The sequence below is a fragment of the Ictalurus punctatus genome, chromosome 18, assembly GCF_001660625.3.
Source record: "Ictalurus punctatus breed USDA103 chromosome 18, Coco_2.0, whole genome shotgun sequence".
Lineage (NCBI taxonomy): Eukaryota > Metazoa > Chordata > Actinopteri > Siluriformes > Ictaluridae > Ictalurus > Ictalurus punctatus.
Window position 1 is genome coordinate 20,921,485 of NC_030433.2, and position 19,228 is coordinate 20,940,712.

At 41.3% G+C, this 19,228-nt stretch overlaps 2 protein-coding genes across 2 annotated transcripts in view; one reads left to right on the forward strand and one right to left on the reverse strand.

Moving 5' to 3' along the window:
* Positions 1-19,228, reverse strand: part of slc26a1 (solute carrier family 26 member 1) — a 269,764-nt gene that overhangs the window by 205,197 nt on the left and 45,339 nt on the right. The gene's annotated exons all lie outside the window — the stretch shown is intronic.
* Positions 1-19,228, forward strand: part of efna5a (ephrin-A5a) — a 71,049-nt gene that overhangs the window by 40,892 nt on the left and 10,929 nt on the right. Inside the window, exon 2 of the mRNA XM_017493025.3 lies at positions 15,285-15,577. Within this exon, the coding sequence (XP_017348514.1) occupies positions 15,285-15,577 (293 nt within the window). The remainder of the gene's footprint in view (positions 1-15,284; positions 15,578-19,228) is intronic.

Genomic DNA, 19,228 nt, shown 5'->3' on the forward strand with positions numbered 1-19,228 from the left:
TTTAAGGAAACCCGAAACCAAGGCGATCCGTGGACTGAAACTTTTAGTCACCAGGCGTACACGATGACATGCCGGTAAATTCTTGCCGTGTCACTTTGCAGTGCGTTCATCTATTGTTATCACGCTGTGACTTAATTGATCCCTTTTGGATGTGAGGTGAGGCTGTGAGGTGAGGCTGTGAGGTGAGGCAGTGAGGTGAGGTGTGGACAGAGCCAGCTCAAGGGCAGGGTTGGGGCTGTTGTTGTTTTTCCTGAGACCTGATCAGGACCGAGAGAGCAGTGCTTGAGGGTGGATGGGGGGTGGGAAGCACAGAGAGATGAGGCTTTGAGCCCAGCGCTAATCAGCCTCTGGAATTCCTGACCAGCCCAAGGTGTCTGTCTGAAGAGGCCGACTGTCAACGCGGAGGGTCTTCTCCCAGGCCCAGAGTGTTCTTCAGATTAGATTCCCACATTCCACATTCATTCTCTACCGTGCAGTAGCAGCAGAGCTGGAGGAGTACAGAAAAAAGGAGGTGTGCTCTCTGAGACCTAGATAAGGGTATCTCAACCTCATGTGCCGTGGACAGTATCCATTTGTGTAACATCTGAGGTCGGGCTCTGAGTCTGACAACTTGACGGCAGCTCCATGTGAAGTGGGTGTCTGGTTCCACCTCGCAGGAAAAGGAGCTACGCCTCGTTGGGTGGAGGTGGCGACGGAGGCGTGTTGGTGAAACTGCCAGCGTCGTGATTCACAACAGGAAAATGAATGCCTTTCTGTTTAGGCGTATTTTCACTTTCTCGATTATGACAAGCCGAGAGTTTGCGACACCTGCTAATGTGCTGTTTCGACGCATTACGGGGAATTCCTAGTTGCTATTTCGAATGTGTGCTCTGAAACCTCACCCCGGCAGAGTCTACACTTTTCAACATCAGCCTGTCACCACACAGCAACCCCACTCTGTTATTTAGCCTGCAGCAAAGCACACGAAGACTGGAGTTGGTTTAAAAAATATTCCGAAATATTTACACCTGGATTGGTTACAGTACGCCATTGTTCTGCTAATGCTTTAAAAATAGTTTCCTTCTCTCGCTCTCTCTCTCTCTCTCTCTCTCTCTCTCTCTCTCTCTCTCTCTCATATTCTGTCTCAGTCTTATCCCTCGGAGGCTGCAGCCAAGCCCATTGATAAAACAAACATGCTTTGTGACGTTCCTGTTAACTATTTCCACATTCTCTTAACGCTCGCTGCCTTTAGAGAGCTCATATCTCAGGGCTGATTTACCACTGTGACTATGATAAACCTCGTGTTAGGACAGGTTTCTACTCACGAATATCAGGGCCTAAGAGTTTCTCTCTCTGTGAGAGGTGAGCTTAAAGTCTCATTAAATGTGAACGGTGCCTGGGTTTCAATTTGGAAACTCGTCCGGCTCTCGCAGCGAGGAAAAGCGCCCGGCGCAGCTCATGTTTCAAATCCTCTTAGATGAGGAAGATGATAGTGCTGTGAAATGGAGATGATCATGTTTACTCCAAACAGCAGCACACATAAATGGCCTCGGGGTGGCAGGGAATTCCTTGAGGAGGGAAAGACATGATGAGATGATGAAAGCCAGTTCTGGACTTTTAATTGGCTTAAACCAAGATTTTCTGATGTAATGGACATGATATCGTGTATCAGCTCTTCTTCCTGGTGAACAAGAAGGGAGGAAGGCTCGACGTTCTCCAACTCTAGCTACTGAAACTTTTTCACTTGGCCAGTGTACGGTCATAAACGGGAGTTTATTGCTAGATAACCTAGAATAATAAGTTCTGGCTTTTTGTGCCAATCTCATAAGCCAGAGTAAAATACTTCAGCGACCGCGCTACACAGTTGTGCAACAATCGCATGCAAGACAAGACTTGTTTTTATTGCTTTTAGCTATTCTCAGTGTGTAGTTGTAAAGGGTTCATTAAGGAGTTTTTGCATGGTTAGCCATTCCAGCTTATTAATAGCGAATTTAATTGGAATCTCTTTCTGAAATGAAAGCACCCGAAGAAACTTTTACAGTGCTCGACGACACTTTCTTTCCTAAGTGCTGTTTATGAATCATTTATTTTTCTTTATTCTGGTCCAGGTTGCAGTGCATCCAGAGCCTATCCCAGGCAGGTAGTATACATGCTAGATGGGACAGCAGTTCGTGAACATAAAAGCATTCACACCTAGGGGTTAATTTAGTCACCAATATCAGTACTACTACGTTTTTGGGAGAAAACTGGAGAACCTAGAGGAAACCCAGGTGGACACCAAGGGGGAAATACATAGGCGCTCCACACAGAGAGTGACCCAAGTTGTGGATCAAAGCTGTGAGGGAGCAATGATACTCATTGTACCGCCTTGCTGCCCAAGTCTTATTTATGTTGTTGCATAATTGGCAGTAAATAAAACCAGTTGCTTGAGTTAACGTTGCAAATATATAATGCCGCCCACAAACCCCTGATCATTATCAAATCTTGGTTCCGGCGTGTTTGGGACATAACTGAATCAGTACCACTGAATCAATTGAGAACTGGCTGGTGGAAACGAGTACAGCTGTAGTGACAGCTGTATGGGTGGATATTGTGACACCAGGCTCTGGGAGGATATTGCATTTTTGTAGAAAGGAAAAAGCAAAGTTTTGTCTTTCATGTTGCCATCCTCTCATTCTTTGGTAAACATGTGCAGCTGCTTTCATCCCCTTTTGTAAAGCAATCTGGAACCCACTAAGCCCCTCTCCCTTTCTACCCTATTTGCACTCGGATTTGTAGAGAGAATAACCAAATCTTCCAGTGCTTTGTGTGGTGTTTGTTTGTGAGGAGCTCGCTCAAAAAAAAAAACCCCATGTTAAACGTCTCAGCATGACCTGCCGACGCAAGAAAGACTTGGCAACCTTCACAGTTTCCAATGCAGCAGTGTGAAAGACCTGCTGTTAATGCTGCAGCGCTGTGAAAGACTCATTAGGGACTACTGTTCTCTTCTGCTGAGGCAACAGCTTTCTCGCTGAAAGATCCAGAGCAAAGTGATGAGGGATTGAAGGACACAATGACGTTGCATTGAAACTCGAGTCGCAGCCACCTGCGTGTGTATCGGATCTTGAACACGGAATTTACTGTACCATTGAAAAATATATATATTTCTCTCTGGATCCCTTAATAGAATCCCGACGCACATCTGTTCAGCGTTTATAAGGCACGATCTATCTTCGCTCAAAAACGAAAAGAAGGGAAAAAAAAAGACTTCAATGTTTTACAGCATGCACACATCTCTCTCGTCGTCCGTCTCCATTTTGTGGCAGGGTTTGACAGTCCCTGGCTTTAGCAGGAAGTCTTGAATAAAGAGAAGCAGAAGGAGGCCAGCAGCCCACATCCAGATGGTGCTAAATACTGATTAAACCTCGGATTTGCAAACCCCATAGTTTTTTCCAATTAGTCGTTGTGTAGACAACAAGCTGAAGTGCCTGGCGATTGGAGAGGCCCCCCGTGAGGCTTTGTCACCTGACACTTCCCCCACGCTAACAACCCCGTAAGAGGCTCTTCACATGACTTGAAAACATTCGAGTGGCTGAATTTCAGAGTGACAAGTGTGAAGGGACAGGAGCCAGCAGGCACAGATGAATGCTATGCATGGCAGCACTGAATGTTGGCCCAGCTTTTTCTTTTTTTTTTTTTTTAACTCTGCGTATGTTATTTATTGTACCGTTTGTGTACCATGATTTTTTTTTTTTTCCGTGCCGATACCGATCCCTCAGAGCCTTTAGCTACAGTCATGTGGTCAGTTCGAGTTTCCCACCATTCTAAAAGACCACCAAACAGTTTCCTGAGCTGTATTGTCTGTATTATTTTTCTGTGGTTTATCGCTCCCAGTATACTCGGCTCACGATAAGGATTTCACGTCTCGCTTTGGGTGTGTGTGGGATCTTGTTGTTTTTTTTGTTTGTCTGTTTTTTTTTTTTTTTGCTGAATCAATGCTCACCTGCTTTTCTTTCGCGCTGAAAGAGGATTAGAGAAAGTGCAAAATCATCAGCGGACCTTCGACCGCATTGCAGAACTCCTCAACCTCAACCTCAACACGTTCTCGGGTATTTCCGAAAGCATTCAGCCGAAATGATACAGGGGTTATCGGACAAGGCAAGTCTGTCGAAGCATTTTTTGAGGAAAAGGTACAAATTGATTACTGTCGGAGGAAAACGAACAAAGAAAAGGCCAAACTGACTGAAACTGACCAACAAACTGAATGCTACAGACTCTTCAATGGCTGCTTAGCATGTTTCCTTGGTCTTTCTAACTTGGGACCCTTTTTTTTTCAGCAGAAGATATCAGACCATTACTCATGCACTTTTAACCATAAAATATACTACGTATACTATGTACTTATATCTTATTCATGCATGCTTGTAGGGCAGTACCGTCTCAAATCGAAATCTAAAGCTTTGGATGGACAAAATGCAAATGACACATCGCCCTGCATCTCATATCATTGAGCCTCCACAGGAACACCCAGACATTTTTACATCCAAAATGGCTGCCCTGAACCTTTTTCTCCTAATTTGCATCTGCAATGTAGTGGCATTCTAACTCATTTCAAAAACACAAAGCTTCCACAAACTTCTATGCTTCACTGCATAGAACACAATGCAAAAAGGGTCCAGACTGAATTTCTTCTTCATTCCTGAACAGTGTTTATCGAACCATATCTCTCTGGTATACAAAGTATACAATTTAAAGCACTGTTTTATGTGCATATTTTCACAATTTTAAACTATTAGATTGGAGATTTTATTGTGACTGGTGAACAGAAAAGCTCTTTTAGAACAAAGATGGATATTTGTCTAAAAATACAGATCCAAAATATATTCATCATAAGTAGACTATATAATATAGACTACTGACTACGTTTACATGGACAGCGGTAATCTAATTATTGACCTTATTCTGAATAAGACAGTATTCCGATTAAGGTGTTTACACGAGTCGCTTTTAGAATACTCCTTTCATGTTCAGGTTTTACATGTTATTGAACATCGATCGATTAACGGCACACGTCATTACGTCCCCACGCCACGCCGTCTGAAGGTCCCTCCGGAATTTCACATATCGACATACAGTTCTTCTTCGTTATGGAACCGTGTACAGTTTTGGGTGTTTCATTTTAAATTTTACGAAAGCTTCAAGTGCGGTTAATTATTTGTCACGCTGTACGTGCAAATAGACGACTGCTTGAAGCCGTGGGCTGCGTCCCAAACCGCGTACTTACCGTCTATACAGTAGCCGAAATACGTATATTTCACTTCCTACTATACAGTAGGCAAGTACGCGGTTTGGGACGCAGGCGTGCTCTCTTGTTTGCTGTCAAACGGTTCCGCACTGTCGTGTGCGATCGTGTCCTGTCGCAAAATGCGGTGAAAACTCTCACACGACGTTAATAGTGTGATTAAGGTGTGTACATGTCTGTAACGCACGTCGATAATGCGACTGAAACAGGAATACTCCACACGTCTTCGTTCGATTTGTGTTTACTTCCAGTATGACCTTAATCGGATTAAGGTCATCGATAATTGCTGTTTACGTGCTAGTTTCTTAATCAAAGTATCGTCTTAATCGGGTTAATATCGGATTATTGTTGTACGTAAACGTACCGACTGTGATAAATTGTCACAATACACTTTTCTGAATTATTACTTTTTTTTTTAATGTTCTTTAAATAACACTTATCAACTAATTGAAAGATGAAGGTTTGAATATTTTAAAAAGTTTTTTTTTTTTTTTAATGCAACATGACTTATAGATCATGTTAATGATCAGGTATCATTGAAATGTCTTGTATCATAATGTAATTCCTTTCTTTTTGTCCTATCATCCACCCCTAACCATAAGCGTATAAATCACCCAGAAATAATACTCATATATAGGCATGTGTATCTCAAAATAGAGAGATTAGGGAACACATCCTGTAACACGCTGTACGAGTAAGCACCTTTGCTTTTCCTTTTGTCTCAGAAAGGAAATCCAACCTGAAGCAAGCTCATGCGGGTACTGCTGACTCTAAACTCTGAGCCAGAGCCGAGGGTGGACGAGCGTTTCTCTCCAGGCCTGGAAGCAGTTTTGCTGCGAAATGAATAAGCACAGATTCTTTGTGTTAGGTCAGGGTTTGTCAGTCAGGCGTAGGCTGGGACTGTTTCAGCAGCTTGCTGGATTGCTTCATTTTCCCACTTAACAGTTTATTGATTTTATGATTCAGTTATAAGCTCTCTCCAAGCACTTATGAGCTGCTGAAGTATTCGATTCAGTAAATGATATAATTTATACTTTATTAGGATTTTATTTGAGGCTTCCAAAAGCACTTCATTTTGCCTTGGGACCAAAACAGAGCTACAATTATGTCAATAAGAGCCAGATGCATTGGGCAGCAGAATCATGAAGTTGAGTTTCCATCCGTTTGAGTTGACTAATGAAGCTTCAGTAAGACTGACAGACTGGAAATGTGCTCATGTTGTGTGTGTTGTGGTGGGTCCACACTTTAGCATTCGAATTTTGTCAAAGGACTTTACCTTTGAATGGTGCTTAAAATAATGGTCCTTTCCTTCCCTTCCCTTTCCATTCCTTCCATTTCCTTCCCTTTCCTTTCCGTTCCTTCCCTTCCCTTTCCGTTCCTTCCCTTCCCTTTCCTTCCATTTCCTTCCCTTCCCTTCCCTTTCCATTCCTTCCATTTCCTTCCTTTTCCTTTCCATTCCTTCCCTTTCCTTCCTGTTCCTTTCCTTCCCATTCCTTTCCGTTCCTTCCCTTTCCTTCCCGTTCCGTTCCTTCCCATGCCTTTCCATTCCTTCCCTTTCCTTTCCTTCCCATTCCTTTCCGTTCCTTCCCTTTCCTTTTCTTCCCATTCCTTCCCATTCTTTCCCTTTCATTCCCTTCCCTTTCTGTTCCTTTCCTTCACTTTCCTTTCCGTTCCTTCCCTTTCCTTCCCTTCTCATTCCTTTCCATCACTTTCTGTTCCATTTCATTCCATTCCTTTACTTCCCTGTCTGTTCCTTTACTTTTCTTTCCTTCCCATTCCTTTCCTTCCCTCTTCTTCCAGTTCCTTTCCTTCCCTTTCTGTTCCTTTCCTTTTCTTTCATTCACATTCCTTCCTGTTCCTTTCCTTTTCTTCCTGTTCCTTGCCTTTCCTTTCTGTTATTTTCCTCTCCTTTCCTTTTCTTCCCGTTCATTTCCTTTATTTTCCTTTCCTTTCGTTTTGTTCCAGTTCCTTTCCTTTCCTTTATTTTCCTTTCCTTTCCTTTTCTTCCCATTCATTTCCTTTCCTTTGCTTCCTGTCCCTTTCCTTTTCTTCCTGTTCCTTTATTTTCCTTTCCTTTCGTTTTGTTCCTGTTCCTTTCCTTTCCTTTATTTTCCTTCCATTTCCTTTCCTTTCCATTCCTTCCATTTCCTTCTCTTCTCCTCCCTTCCCTTCCCACCACTGCCACATACACGATAGAGCTAAAAGGATTTTTTTGTGATTTTTCCCAGACGCATAAATAAACCAGCCGTTGCCAAACGTTTAGCGAGTAGACATGTGTCTGATTGTGATTAGACAGGCCAGGAACAACGTTAATGTTACAGTGGAAAGACTTAGGGATGCACTGTAAGTGCTATAATAAGTAAGAAGGAGGGTTGATGCTCACAGCCTGTACCACAACTGTCATATCTCCATTTCTCGCTGTGCGTGGGCTGGATGAGGCCCTGCCGTGCCTGTCACTCGACTGGACAGTGTATTAATACACAGCGTCATGTGTGTGTCAGCCTTGCTATCTCACCATTCTGCTCTGTTGCTGTTCTGCCTGCAGGGCAAGGACACTCTGTAAGTCCATTAAAGCGAGAACAGCCAAAGAATTTGCGGGCTAACAATAGAGCTGTAACTACTGCATAGCAATAACACTTTCCTGGGACAACGGGGTAAATGTGGTGGCGTGCAGTTTACCGAGTAACACTAATCGCTTTAGTCTGGATGCTAAATAAATAACTGTGCATATCTGATGCATTACAGCCCTGCATTATTGTGCAGCTGAACTCAGATTCATGTCTAATAAGCTAATCAAGCACAGCCATGACGATAATATGCCTGCTAAATGTCCTTCATCCTCATCAAACAAAAATAGCCCAAATGTAGATTTTAATATGTTTCTATTACAGGCTGCAATCGAAGACTTCAAAACGAATACCACAGCAATTGCTGTGTTTTGAGCTGGGGGATATTATCTTACGATGTCAATCACGCAACCGCGGCCCATGCACAATATTTTCTCAAAAGAGCTTGTTGAACTTGGAGCCCTCGGGTCAGGATGTAGATATGAGAGCAGGGTTTTGTGGGATCGTGCTAGAAATGACTACCTCCTTTCCAGAACACACTGTGTTCAAGACCTGGAATGCCCTTGAGTCAGATTACAGAAGCAACTGTCAAAAACAGATTTTTACTGTTCAGATACTACTCAGATAATCATTTCGTGTTTAAACAGAAAACATAACACATATTTCAGGTTTAGGCTTAAGTTTTTTTGCTAACGTTTGATATGAAATTTTCTAAAACCTTATTGTGTGTTATTGCCGATTGATAGCTAGCTAGCTAATAAGCCATAAGAGTGGCTAGCTGGCTGTTGTTACACCATGATATAATCACTGAGATTTTAAACACAAGCAAACAGCCAGATATTAATCGAGGTACTTGCCAACCATCACAAAATTAAATTTTTTGAATTGAGTTATTGTTACCACGGTAACAGTAAGTTGATTATTGTAAAGTTGATCATTTTTTTAAGAATAGCACTTCAGGATGTTTTTCTTTCTTATACCACAGCAATTTCCAATATATATATATATATATATATATATATATATATATATATATATATATATATATATATATATATTTGTTGTTATTATTATTAAACCGTGACACTTAAAACTATTTATAGTTACATATGTTGGGGATCGACATATGTAACTTTTTTCTCTCTCTCTCTTCTTGAAGTTAAAACGACCAACAAAATGCAGCTTGTCATGTAAGCGAGAAACTTTGAAGCATAAACTCTTATGTCATGAAGACTTTGCCATGTGTAAAAACGTAAAGTTACAGCTTTACCTCTGACTTTTACAAAGTGCTGATACTGGAGACTCCGCCCATAAATGTTAAATAAATGTCTTCTCACAAAAAAAAAAACTCTACCATACCAACAATTACACGTTTTGAATCCGTTTATATGGAGTGACCACCATCCCTCATGGCACTCATATCAGAAGGAGTGCATTAATATAAACCTGTTGTCAGAGCAACAGATCAACACCTTCTAACCAATCAGAACAGAGAATTCAACAGCACTGTTGCATAAGCTGCCATAACATTAACTAACTTGACTGTGTTCCTCACTGGCTAATTAATTTTCATATACTTTCAGATGTAAAAATGTAAGTAATTAAGTTTGGATTGTAATTTTTAAAGGAATTTGGCAGCCCTAGTAGCCGATCTCCTTTTCCCGGTCGTGTCCGTCCATTACGCAGTGCTCTGATCTGAGGAAAGTAGGACAGAAGCAGAGGAAGCTGATTTATGAGCAGGTGTTCTGTCCTGCTTTATCACCTATCATCAGATGGAGATGGTAAATCCTGGTGTTTATGAGAGGAGTGTGAGGGACCTGGCCAAGCTGGGGAAGGAGTGGACTTGGCTCCGAGCTGAAGTGTCAGCTGCCAGGCCGCATTCTGGCCGTGTTGTCCGTCCTGAGCACTCTGACTGAAAAAAAGTCAGTCGGAGGGAAGTGTTATTCCTCGAGAAACGGTGGAAGTTGAAGGTCTCGGGCAACATCTGTCTGAATCCATGTTTCTCAGATTACTGGGAAGTTTGCAAATGCAGAAACGTTAAAGATCGGTTTTCAGTCCGTTTTCTGCGTACTGAGGTTTCAGGAATTCTGTCCCAGCACCTCCGATGTATGCTGCATAATCATCTGTGAAACAAATCTGGATTTTATTTGCTACAGTTGAGTTATATATGACTGTAACTTTCCAAACCTTTTATGCAAAGTTGTTCGATTTAATATGTAAATGGAGGAATGCTTCAGAAGATGCCCCATCAAACCTCTTTAAGCTTTCTAATTAAGTTAAAGCTGGTCTTACAATATATAGAGTGCAAATTATGAATAATTGGCAACTCTCCAGTACACTCTGCATGAATTTTTTCTCATTTGATGTCATTTGGGGTAAAGTTCACGTACCCTCGACAGTCACTAGGTTTTTATCGTTATGTCTGAGTCTGAGTGAAGTACGCTTGGTGACTAGACGGTAACTCCAGTAGACATCAAATCAGCATGCGCATTAGAATATCAGGCCACACCCATTAAGGCAGTTCTCAGATCTGTCTGATATCTTATACTACTTTCTGTAAAAGCCTTTGACTGTACTATGAACGAGTGTGCGTGGTTGCGAGCATGTATGTGTGAGTGTGTGTGTGCTGGCTGAGGGCCCTGTGGGCCAGCCGGCCAGCTGATGGAGGAGGTTTTGACAGGCTCTGAGGGGAAAGCCTGGGCAGGCCAGGAGAGATTGAGGGCACCAGGTGTCTGGGGCCTGGGCATGCTCGGCACTCCGAGGGCGCTCTAAGTTTAGCTGTTACATTACGTTACATGCAGTGTTTTTCTGTAGCTGCTGCATTTGTTGAAGATAAAATGGTCCGCCAGCCGGCATGTAGACCACCCTCTCACTCTCTCCGTGCTCATTTCGACTCTGCCAGAATAGATAGCATCCATGCACCTCTGCCGATCGATCCAGACCGGACTTTTTAAAATCACCTCTGCATGGCAGTTTCAATACATGTTACACTGTTGATAGTTTTTCAAATTGCATATCTGAACACCACAGAAAATTAGTCTGGCTTGTTGGTACAAAGCCAGGGTTTGTGGCTAGCTAACTGCTTTCTTTACTGTAATTGATTTGCCGTTGACTCGGTGTGTGTGTGTGTGTGTGTGTGTGTGCAGCTTTTCTCAGACTGAGAAAAAGCCATCAATGGGAGACACTTTTTCCATCAAGTTAGCCTCAGGCTCCCATTTTAGCCCCTGTTGCTTATTTGTTTTGCTGAAGGGGTGATCTGTTCATGTTTGCCAGGCCAGGAGATTTAGCTTTTCACTGAGTTAATCACACTTCCTGTATCTTAGTGAAGTACATAACCTTTTTAGACACCCCAAAGATGGACGACCCAAGGGTAGTCCTTTTTAGCCTCTGCCGAATAATAGGGCCTCCATTAAAATAATAAGCACTCCATGACCCCCTGACCTTTGTTTCTGACCTCACAGGAGAGTCTGTGTTCATCAGTCTCACTAGAGTGTATTTTGTGACAGGCAATTTTCCTCATCAATCTAGTTATGGGAGATTGATAGAGCACTGAGATGCTTCTTACTCAAGTTGTGCCACTCTAGGTAATGAGGTTTTTTATTTTTTATTTTAGTGCAGTAGATCATTTCGAAAGGGAGCGAAGCGACGGAAAAACTCAAGGTATGCGGACTTTGAAAGATCTTTTATGTTCGTTGTAAGCTTAACATTGTGAGACAGCACCATGGAAACCGTGCGTGAAGGTCAGCCGACAGAGTGGCGTGGGTCGGCGTGTGTCGGTTGTCAGCCCTGAGGGTTAACCGAGACAGGAGTGATGGAGTCTTGCTGGGTGGGGAGGCGATAAATGACACTCGTCATGCTGCGGCACGCACTCATCGCTAACCATGGCGGCATTAGAACGGCCAGTTTTACAGACACAGTTCGGAATACCTTCCATATATTGTGCATGTAAAACACACACCAATCTCACCCAGACTAATAGAGCCATTCCCACTCACTCACACGAGGGTTCTGTGGTTCTACGCAAGGTTCTGTGCTAGTAACCGGAAAGCTGTCAGGTCAAAGGTGACCCTGTGACAGCTAAAGATCTATAGGCTCTTGAGATTGTAAATTCAAATCCCAGAACTCCCACAGAGTCATTTGCCCCCTGAGGTCTTGAGTTTAAACCCAAGGACTGCCACTGTTCAACTCTTTTGGTGGTTACTTTTAAATCTCAGAATTGCCAGAAAGTCAATGCTGGACCTTCAACTGCTCAGCTCTCTGCCTGGTTTGCAAACCGCCTGAGCTCAGCATCACTTTGAATAAAAGCATCTGCCAAATAAATGAATGTTAACGTTAATGTCGTACTTCTTTCTTCTCCCTATCTCTGTCAGACAGCCACAAAAGATTTGTCCAATCTCTGATGTAGTCCTTTTTTCCATAATTCAAATAGAGACACATCAATGTGGTTTTCATGTAAAGAGCAATATTTCTTGTCTCTGTGCATAGAATTCCAAGAATGAGTCTTTGTTCTATGGGAAATACACAGAACAAGGGAGCTGTCTTATTTATTCATTTTTTTTTCTCCCCCTCCACCTTCATCTGCCTTTTGAGGCTTTTGCCAAGTACGCCCAGCACGGAGCTCTGGCAGACTATTGTGTGGGTGTAACGTTAATGCTTCTGGACAGACATTTGTTTGGAAGGAGTGGATGAGTGATATGTGAAGCGCTGGAAGATGTGCCGTTGCGTCCGCTGGGTGAATGATGGGCCAACTGTGCAAGATCGCTCTAGGCCTGCTCAGGGAGCTGTAATACGAGATGGAGGCCCTCCATCTGTGGCTCTGAAAGGGCCACCAGGCCAAAGGCTTAGCTGACCTGTGCCCAAGGGAGCCCTGTCAGTAATCATCTAAAGAGCTCCCTCTAGTGGCCTGGGAGATTAAGCGCTTATTGAGTGAGAGCAGCTGGGCGAAAGGCCTGGACATTCAGCTCCCATCGCAGCTGTATCACAGATTTCTCAGTGAAGATCAGCCTTTCTAGCACTGTCTTATTATGGCCGGATCTGAAATGTCATAGTGCGCATATTACTCGTACTACTTTTCGAAAATGAAGGCTTTCCTTTCCTGTCTTTCTCCACCACTTCACTGCATAATTTGTTTGAGATTATCTTTGGGTCACAGAAACTGAAAATACTCAGTATAAAGTATGTGCTGTTGCAGTACTGTATAAAAGTCATTTTGAAACGTTTTTAAATGTCTAATATAATTTCTTTTTATCCGTTTAAGAAGAAACTTTGGTTCTCCGAGACAGTCTCAAGTACCGCCGCCATTTTTCAATCCATTGCTGTATGTCAGGAATGTGACCTTGTGGTGACCCGTTTTCAAACATGAAAACACCGGGAGAGCTTTCACAACCAGTCCTCTGCCTTTCTTTAGATAGTAACTTGCCCCGGTCATCACCTATCCAACCCGGGTCACAGAGAGAGATGTGTGGGAATAAAGGGGATTAGCATCATGGAAATACTGTGCTACGTTTCTGCGTTTGTGTTAAGTAGCGGTGATAGATGGCCACTTTTTTTTTTTTTTTTCCATCTTAATGACAGATTGAGATTGCATTGTGTGCCTTATTGACCAGCTGGCATCATCACTCTTCAGCAAATGAATAGAGAAATGAATTAGTGTCATGTTGATGAGTTGTTTGTTTTGTTCCTGTAGTTTAATGGGGTCGGTTCTCTTCAGGAATCACCAGAGCACATCTTATGGTCACTGAAGGCATATAAGAGAAGTGATCTATGCTTCAGTGTGATGATGAAAATGTTGCAGTGTGACAACCTTAATCCTCCGGTTTATTGATTTTCTGATATATGACAGTTCCATCTTTTTTGCTTTGGGCTGCGTGGCCCAAAGAGCAGAATAATCCTTTGCTGTTTGTTTTCTGAGATTATTTGACACAACCCCTTGCCTCAGTGACCCAGGACAGACAACCACTCAATATCCTAGAGCAAAAAGACCTTTTCGGGTCTTGCTCGCCGTAATCCTGTGTGACAGCCTCAAAGAAGCGCTGATAGACAAGTGGATGTTTGGGTGCTTGGACTGGGATCATGTGCCACTCTAATTTGAAGCTCTGATTGGGGTAAAGTAGGGTTTTCCAGGATGCAAATCGCTGCATAGGCGTAATGTACACCAATTCAGTCAGCAGAGCTGTCTTGAGGCTCTGAGACACATGTCGATGATGTCTCACCAGCGCCTGCCTTGAGCAGAAACGCCCCTTGCTGGAAATGTAAGACGTTAATGATTTGGCCACGGAAATGGCTGACTTTTCGCCATCTGTGACCCATGATGGATGGAACGGCAGTGAAGAAACGAGAAATCGAAACATACCTGCTGGCCCGTCATAAGCAGGACCTTGTTATGTTAAGTGAAATGCATATGCATGATGTGGAAAAAAAAATTTCAAAGTATGGGCAATAAAAAGCACTGAAGTTGAAAGAGACGATATTTTTTCCTAGCCTAGTTTTCGCTTTTCATTAGGATGAAGTAGCACCCTCATGAATAATGGTTCTTGAATGTAGCTCGAACAAGTTTTCTGCATAATGAGCTTAAGAAACACGTACTCACAAACACACACAAACTGACAAACAGCAGGCACAATCAGTATCGGTGCATTTGAAACGCACATAATGATGATCCAAGTGCTCTCGAGCTCCATCCGGGCTCAGTGGTCTTTTATTGTATCTAATGAGTGGAAATCTTTGTGCCGATACACCGGCGGAGCTCCTGTCCACAGCGGGATCTCAGCGTTAACCTCACATTAGTTGTGAGCTGCAGGATCACTACTGGGTGTGTGCTTACTCGAGATTCTTTTACTGGGTTTAAAATCAGCCGATGCTCTGATGCATCGCTCCGAGCTACAAAACACCTTCATCTCATGTTGTTTCCTCGTGCATGTCCAGTCACTAGCACATGATCCCATGCTGTAAGCCAGCAGAGTTTAGCTGTGAGTCCTGACACAGTTCAACTCTGCTGCAACCTTATATGGTGCCTTGGGGAGTACATGTTTTTAAAAAGCTTCCTTATTCTTCGTTCACATGTCCATTCACACCACCATCCCACTCCACCCCCCCACCCAAAAGGTCCTGCTTGGTTCTTTTATTTCCACCATAAACAAGATGTAAATCTTGGATTAACGGGCTGCTTCGGCATATGGAATGCACATCATTCTCGTTTCTGAAATTCCTCTGAGCGTCATTATTCAATTTGTCATATTTCACCCTTAAAAGCCTCATCATTTGAAGACTCTTTAAAGCTCCAATGTCAAGGATAGGATTATTCATTTCACCACTCATCATCGCCACACATGTTTTAGATTCCTTCATGATATATATGAATCTTTATTCCTATATAAGACCTATCCTTCTTCCTCTTTCTTCTAGCAATGGATTTTAAATTTATGTCTCTGATTCACTTTTTTATTTTTTTTAAATAGATTTTACAGAGGTGACTACCACCTTGACGTGTGCATCAATGACTACCTGGACGTCTACTGTCCCCACTACATGGACTCCGTGCCGGAGGAGAGGACCGAGCGCTACATGCTATACATGGTCAACTACGATGGCTACAGCTCCTGCGACCACACAGCGACGGGCTTCAAACGCTGGGAGTGCAATCGGCCCTACTCTCCCAATGGGCCTCTTAAGTTCTCGGAGAAGTTTCAGCTCTTCACACCGTTTTCGCTGGGCTTCGAGTTCCGACCAGGCAGAGAATACTACTATATATGTGAGTAGTCATGAACTAAACCACATACACCACATAATACAGGTACACACCAGGATTATTATCATTAATGAAAAGTAAAACTGTAAGAAACATTTTTCTAAAAGAAAAAAAAAAAATACAACTGACTAGCATTGCTGTCTCACAGCTCCAGGGTCTCTGCTTTAATCTTGAGCTCAGGTTACTGTTTGTATGGAGTTTCACATGTTCTCCCCATGTCCATGTGAGTGTGTGTGAATGAGTGTGTACATGATTCCCTATAAAAGACTGGTGTTCCAGGGTGTATTCCACCCTCGTGGTCAGTGTTCAAGACATGGGCTCCATAACTCTGACCAAGATAAAGCGGTTACTGACTGAAAAAGTAGTAAATAAGTAAATAAATAAATAAATAAATAAATACAAAGGTTGCAACCAAGTGTAACAGCTAAAGGTGCTAAAACTAGCACAACAAAAACACTTACATCCAGTGAAAAGATCTCATATAATGTACCTAAATGTGTGATGTATTTTTTATTATAAGATTGCAATAAACCAAATATAAAACTTTTTTTTTTTTTTTTTTTACTAATTTCGAGACAATTTAAATGGTCTTATCTTAGTTTCAAGCTTGAAATGACTAAAATGTCATGAAATAGATTTAATAAACATATTAGGTTGGATTATTGTAATCTTAGGAAATACTAGATCAATTCAACTATCCTCAGGTTATTTCCGCTCGCTAAAATGTAAGATTTTTTAATGTAGTGGGGAATATCGAGACAAACTGAAATGAGCACGTGATGTATTTTACATTTTGGTATTTTTGGTGAATTACGGTGAATATTATCTCATTTGTTCTCATTTTTTTTTGCTTTTAGAGAGAAAGTAACTCAAATGTACTACCATCACGTTTGTGTAGTAAGATTATTCTATATGCGTCACTTTTTAAAATTTGTATAGTTTACATTATATATATATATATATATATATATATATATATATATATATATGTGTGTGTGTGTGTGTGTGTGTGTGTGTGTGTATTTGATTATTTGATACATTATATAATATGATTTTGACTTCTCATGAAAAAAAAACCCACGCTAGGTTTAATGCTTCTCATTATTTATTTATTTTAACAGAAATGTTTGGCCCTTTTAACATTGTCACCACAAAATCTGATCTTGCAAATCGATACATTCTTATACAATTTTTTTTTTTCATTTTTTTTTTTTTTTTTTTTATCACATGTCAGTCATGTCCTCATGCTTACATGGCAAAATTTTGGGATAAGCAGTTGATTCCAAGCAGAGGGAAGAAAAGCTGTTTCTGAGAATAAGTTTGTGCTTCAGCGATCCTGACAAAACAGACTGAAACAAAAACATGAACCCTGAAGGAAAACCGTCTTTCCTGTAAGGCGTCTTTGTTACGGCCTCGAAGTTTCGGCTTTCGCGTGCTCACGAGAGGCCTCTTTAAAAACAAGCATCTAAACCAGTGTTTTTACAACTGGAGTCAGATCCCTGTAGAGCGAGGGGCGGAAGACAAAATAAGACGCAGGAACGGTCTGACTGCCTGGACGGCTCGGGCTCTGGAGATAGCTTCATTTATGCGGGCGCACGCAGGAGATTTGGAATTAGCATGATTCGTCCTGATGAACTGACAGATCATGTGGGTGCGTCAAAACATCCCAGTTGTTTTCGTGGCGTGTAAAAAATAAATAAAAAAAAAGCAGAGAGAAGGAGAGAAATACACAGTAAACAGTGATTAGGTGTGAGATCACAACAGATCAGAGAGGGTTTTTTTTTTTTTTACATGGCGATGTATGAAAGGAATTGCCACGATGTAAAATGGAGCTCATTATCCTGAGACTTTGAGTCAGAACAGCAGGACATGTAACCAGATGAAATGTTGGAGCTGTCAGGTAATCGGAAGGTTTTACAGGAATAGGCAGTGCGAGAATATGAGCCTGTGCACAGCCCACAGCTCTTTCCTGTGTGACTCAGTTTTATGACTCAACAGTTGCGGACTCGCTTTAACAAATAGCCAGTTACTCCGACCTACGGATGCAACCGAAGGGAGGATGAAATAACAAACAATCTGTCAGCAGTCAGGCATTTTTTGGCTCATATTGGAGTGTACAGTCGAGTGTTAAGGTAATCATACACCCACATAGCAGGGAATTTAATTTCAAGCAGAAAGCAAGTGCTTAGATTGCAGTCAAGCAGATCACATCAACGCCAAACACTTCAGAATTGCGTGTACAACCGAAAGCGTGTAAGCTAAACAGTTTTGGACAATTGGGTTACTGTGAGTGGCGAAGCTATTAGTTGTTAGTAAATACATTTTCCATAATAACGCATTGATATGGGAATTAAGATTGTGTGCTGATATCCAATAATGCCACATACTTATGCATCTCCTGAAGCCAGTACACACCAGATCCACCTGGATTTGTATAACATTTATACATTCATGTAATTAAGGAAAATTTTCTTGGTCCTATGGGACATAAGTGTTAACACTAACAGTAGTTGAAAACATTTAACTTGAACTACAAAAAAACAAAAACAAATACAAAATACAATGACAGCATCATTAAATATTAGAAATATTCTTTAGTTTTGTGCAATTCTTTGATTTTAATTAGATCATTTTTTTAAAAACTAATTATCTGCCTGTATTAATATGATAATATGGATATTGTTGTATATCACAAATGGTTAAATCTAAAGGTATGCAAGTAGTTAAAAAGTAGACAATTTACAATTTTATAGAGCCCAACCTCTCGATTAAAATATATGTCTTGAAGGATTCTCTTAAACTGTTTTAAAACTGTTGTAAAAGAGTGCGTGCATCTACTCAGTTCAAACTCGCTCAATCAACATTAACAAAAACAAAGCAAAGAAGAATAGGAAGCTTCCTTTGGTTAATGTTTGTAGCTGTCACAAGAAGTGACCTCCATCATGGATTCCACATGACGTTTGTAGTTAGCTAGCTACATTTTCTGGTTTAATGTAAGTAACCAACTACATTTTCCGATTTATTGCGTTTTCGCTAGCTATGTTTATCTTATTCAGTGTAGATTAGCTAGGTATGTAGCACTGATTTAATGTAGTTTAGCTAGCAACAGTTGTCTGATTTAATGTAGTTTAGCTAGCAACATTTCTCTGATTTGATGTAGTTTAGCTAGCAACATTTCTCTGATTTAATGTGGTTTAGCTAGCAACAGTTGTCTGATCTAATGTAGTTTAGCTAGCAACATATCTCTGATTTAATGTAGTTTAGCTAGCAACAGTTGTCTGATTTAATGTAGTTTAGCTAGCAACATTTCTCTGATTTAATGTAGTTTAGCTAGCAACAGTTGTCTGATTTAATGTAGTTTAGCTAGCAACATTTCTCTGATTTAATGTAGTTTAGCTAGCGACAGTTGTCTGATTTAATGTAGTTTAGCTAGCAACAGTTGTCTGATTTCATTTATTGTGGTTAGATAAACTTTGCTTAATGGTTTTCTTTAAAATAGCTATGCGAACGTGAGCTACATTTTGCAGGTAAATTGTAATTAGTAAAATTATATTTAAAGTAGCTCGCCAATTCAGTGCTAAATCAGACCAGCAGCAATATCTTAAAAGTTATCATTTATGACATTTTTTGTCTATTTTTTACTGTAGCTGCTTG